At 41.5% G+C, this 3,231-nt stretch overlaps 1 protein-coding gene across 1 annotated transcript; it reads left to right on the top strand.

Annotated features, from left to right (window-relative positions):
* Positions 1–947: 947 nt before the first annotated feature.
* Positions 948–2,976, top strand: LOC135547657 (ADP-ribosylation factor-like protein 4C). Its single transcript, XM_064976846.1, has 2 exons — positions 948–1,302; positions 1,393–2,976. Exon 2 carries the CDS (start codon positions 1,608–1,610, stop codon positions 2,184–2,186), a length of 579 nt encoding a protein of 192 aa, XP_064832918.1. The 5' UTR covers positions 948–1,302; positions 1,393–1,607; the 3' UTR covers positions 2,187–2,976.
* The last annotated feature ends 255 nt before the right edge of the window (positions 2,977–3,231 follow it).

Raw genomic sequence — 3,231 nt, 5'->3', positions numbered from 1 at the left:
TCACATATGGGTGGGATTTTTTTATGAACCTACTAAAAGATTACATGCTAAACGTGTCATCATTAAAATGTCCCGTTCCCATTCCCCAGAAAACAACATGCGCATGCGTGACTAGGCATGATTCTATGTATTTTGCCTACAGGCTGTTATTGCTGGGTCTCGACACAAGGTGGCACCGTCCTCCATGTATTTGTAGCCTTCTTTCAAAAAACCTCTACCTTTATGAAAATATTGCATTGTAATCTCAGGAGGAGAAATCTGACAATGTTAAACCTATAGGCCTACTAACTCTCCACTGAACATAGCATGTCAATTGTAGTTATTCGTTTGTGCATTTATTTATTAACCTACTGTAAATAGTTACTAGCTCCAGTTCACTAGTTTTAAACATTGGAATAGTAATTCGCAGCCTATACAATAAAACGCTCATTCTCAATATTACTAGGCTACCCCATTTTAATTGATCAATATCTTACACAGCCTTACATACGGGCTTATGTTTTAAACTTGTGCTTTAAACCTGTGTATTAAACCTATGATTTAAACATATGTTTAAACCTATCCTTTAAAACTATGCTTTAAACATATGCTTTAAACATATGATTTAAACATATGTTTTAAACCTATACTTTAAACCCCATGCTTTAAACATATGCTTTAAACCTGTGCTTTAAACCTATGCTATAATCTCCATACATTTTCGTTATCATCACCCGGTCAGGAATATTCTCACACCGGTAATAATTCACAGGCCTATTGGGGAATTGAATAAAATCAGAATTACGCAAAGGTTATTAGATCTCTAGACATATATTTCGATATGCATGTGACGTGCATGTGGACACCATAATAATGCATGTGCATTTTGTTTGGCATGGCTCGAATAGGTGGAGCGTATGGTATGGTATGAGAGGGAGGCAGGCTACTACGCTGTTTAGCAGTCTGTTTCCTCATCCTCTCATCAGTGTGTATGCAGCGACCGCAGTGGTAGGACCGTTTATGCCGTGACGCACCATAGAGATCATAACATCAACCCAAATATAGCTTCGATAACTTTAAACGTCGTTTATGGACGCAGTGTAGGCATATCTCAGGATTACCAGAACTCATCGACACCCTCTGGAGTGAATTTATTTATGTCTTTCGTTCCCGGACCGGATGGTAGTTTTTTTGGACAGCCAATGTGCCAGAGGAGACGCGGGTGACACAAGTGCGCAGTGTTCACGGGAAAAACAGCAGAGAGACCAGACCGCAAGGAGGGTGTTTGTTGTAACCCACCAAGCTTCGTCCTTAAGCTGTTCGGTGAGTGCGAGGAATTTGACTGTCACAAAATGGAATCTTAACTGGAGTGTGTGAGGAGAATTGTAATGACCACCGCCTTGCGTCCTACAGACGCGGACACTGTCCACCAATGCTGCTGAGGGCAAAACAAGGATCAACCAGCCAGAGCGCACGGAGGGCCTGTAAACACCTTGACATTACGTTTGTTGATATTATTTGTGTGGATTCATAGAAGAGTCTATTGAATATTAAAACACTATAGCCTATTAGGCCATCAGATAGGTGCTACATAAAGGAGCCAGGCGTTCCCCTCAACTGTTTCGAGAATGGGCAACAGTTTCTCCAACATATCTGCTTTCCAATCACTACACATTGTGATGCTGGGTTTGGATTCCGCTGGCAAAACGACTGTTCTCTATCGTCTGAAATTCAACGAATTCGTAAACACTGTGCCAACAATTGGATTCAACACTGAGAAAATCAAACTGAGTAATGGTACCGCGAAGGGGATCAGTTGTCACTTCTGGGACGTCGGAGGTCAGGAGAAGCTGCGGCCTCTGTGGAAATCCTACAGTCGGTGCACAGACGGCATCATTTATGTGGTGGACTCAGTGGACGTTGACCGGTTGGAGGAGGCTAAAACAGAACTGCATAAAGTCACAAAATTCGCAGAGAACCAGGGGACACCTCTTCTGGTGATAGCAAACAAGCAGGACCTGCCCAAATCTCTTCCAGTCGCAGACATTGAAAAACAGCTGGCTCTCCACGAGCTCACTCCATCCACCGCATACCACGTCCAACCTTGCTGCGCCATAATTGGCGAGGGACTTCACGAGGGTATGGACAAACTATATGAGATGATAGTAAAGAGGAGAAAATCTTTAAAGCAAAAGAAGAAACGATAACGACCGCCCATGTGTCGTAACCTATATGGACCATTTTTTACGCAAAATTACTGTATTTAAATGCTTTTCGGGTACTCCGATGTTGCCCTAAAATGACGTTTACTTTGCGGTGATTTTTGTATTTCCTTTCAATGGGTTATTGTCAAAGTTGCTGACGCTATGAACCCTATTAGCTGAACTATGCTTTTGTACGCAAGAGGGTGCCTCTGTGTGTGCAAGATATATACCAAGGTTAACCAAAAAAAAACTTGAAATGACTTTTATCATAGGAACAAAGCATTGATAAATGAAAACGGGCTGGCCCGTTATTTGCTGCTTTACGGTGGATTCTAATTCTGTAGCTCAACATGTGATTTTGAAGTAGCATCCCATAGCCTACCTGTAGGCCTTCTGTGATGGACTATGGACATCCTATCGACATGTCTTCACGGAGCGCTTCTTCGGACAGCAAGTTTGACTTTGCACGTTATTAAGTGAATGTGGGTCAAAATGAAATGGACCCTGTTCATTCAGAGAAAATAACAAACATATGTCTGTGTTATGACAGTCTCACCTCAGTCTCTGTCTCGGTATATTAATGAAGACTCAACAAGGCTTTGGAGTGTTGAATTAGCTTTTACTATGCGTGATGGACTAAAGATAACATTGCCTGCCACGTGGTCCACTACTTTGCACTTTTCATTTCCTAACAAAATAATAAAGTACTACACTGTATAGCAAAACACAGGCTGTTTATGGACCTGAAAGCCAAAATTGAAGTATTTTTTTATATTAAAGTATATAAAATGCATTGTGACTGATTTATTTTATTTACATGGTGGGAGATAGGAATTCCAGTTTGAACCTACAGGAATAGCATAACAATGTCAACAGCTGACCAGGGTGATGGTGATCCACCGGAGGTGTGGTTTTTAATGTAAATTATTGAGCTGACCTGATGTTTGACAAGGAGGGTGACTGAAGGGGTGGTCACCCAGTTCAATGACTTTAGTCTATCAGAGAGCTAATGGGTATCTCTCTAGTCAATGCTGATCTGCCAGACATT

This window comes from Oncorhynchus masou, chromosome 10, assembly GCF_036934945.1.
Source record: "Oncorhynchus masou masou isolate Uvic2021 chromosome 10, UVic_Omas_1.1, whole genome shotgun sequence".
In the NCBI taxonomy this organism is placed as follows: domain Eukaryota; kingdom Metazoa; phylum Chordata; class Actinopteri; order Salmoniformes; family Salmonidae; genus Oncorhynchus; species Oncorhynchus masou.
The sequence above is the reverse complement of the archived record's forward strand: the minus strand, read 5'-3'. Positions and strand labels throughout refer to the sequence as shown.

Excerpts from the sequence above, each read along its gene's own strand:
- LOC135547657 (XM_064976846.1), top strand. The coding sequence starts at position 1,608 with ATGGGCAACAGTTTCTCCAACATATCTGCTTTCCAATCACTACACATT.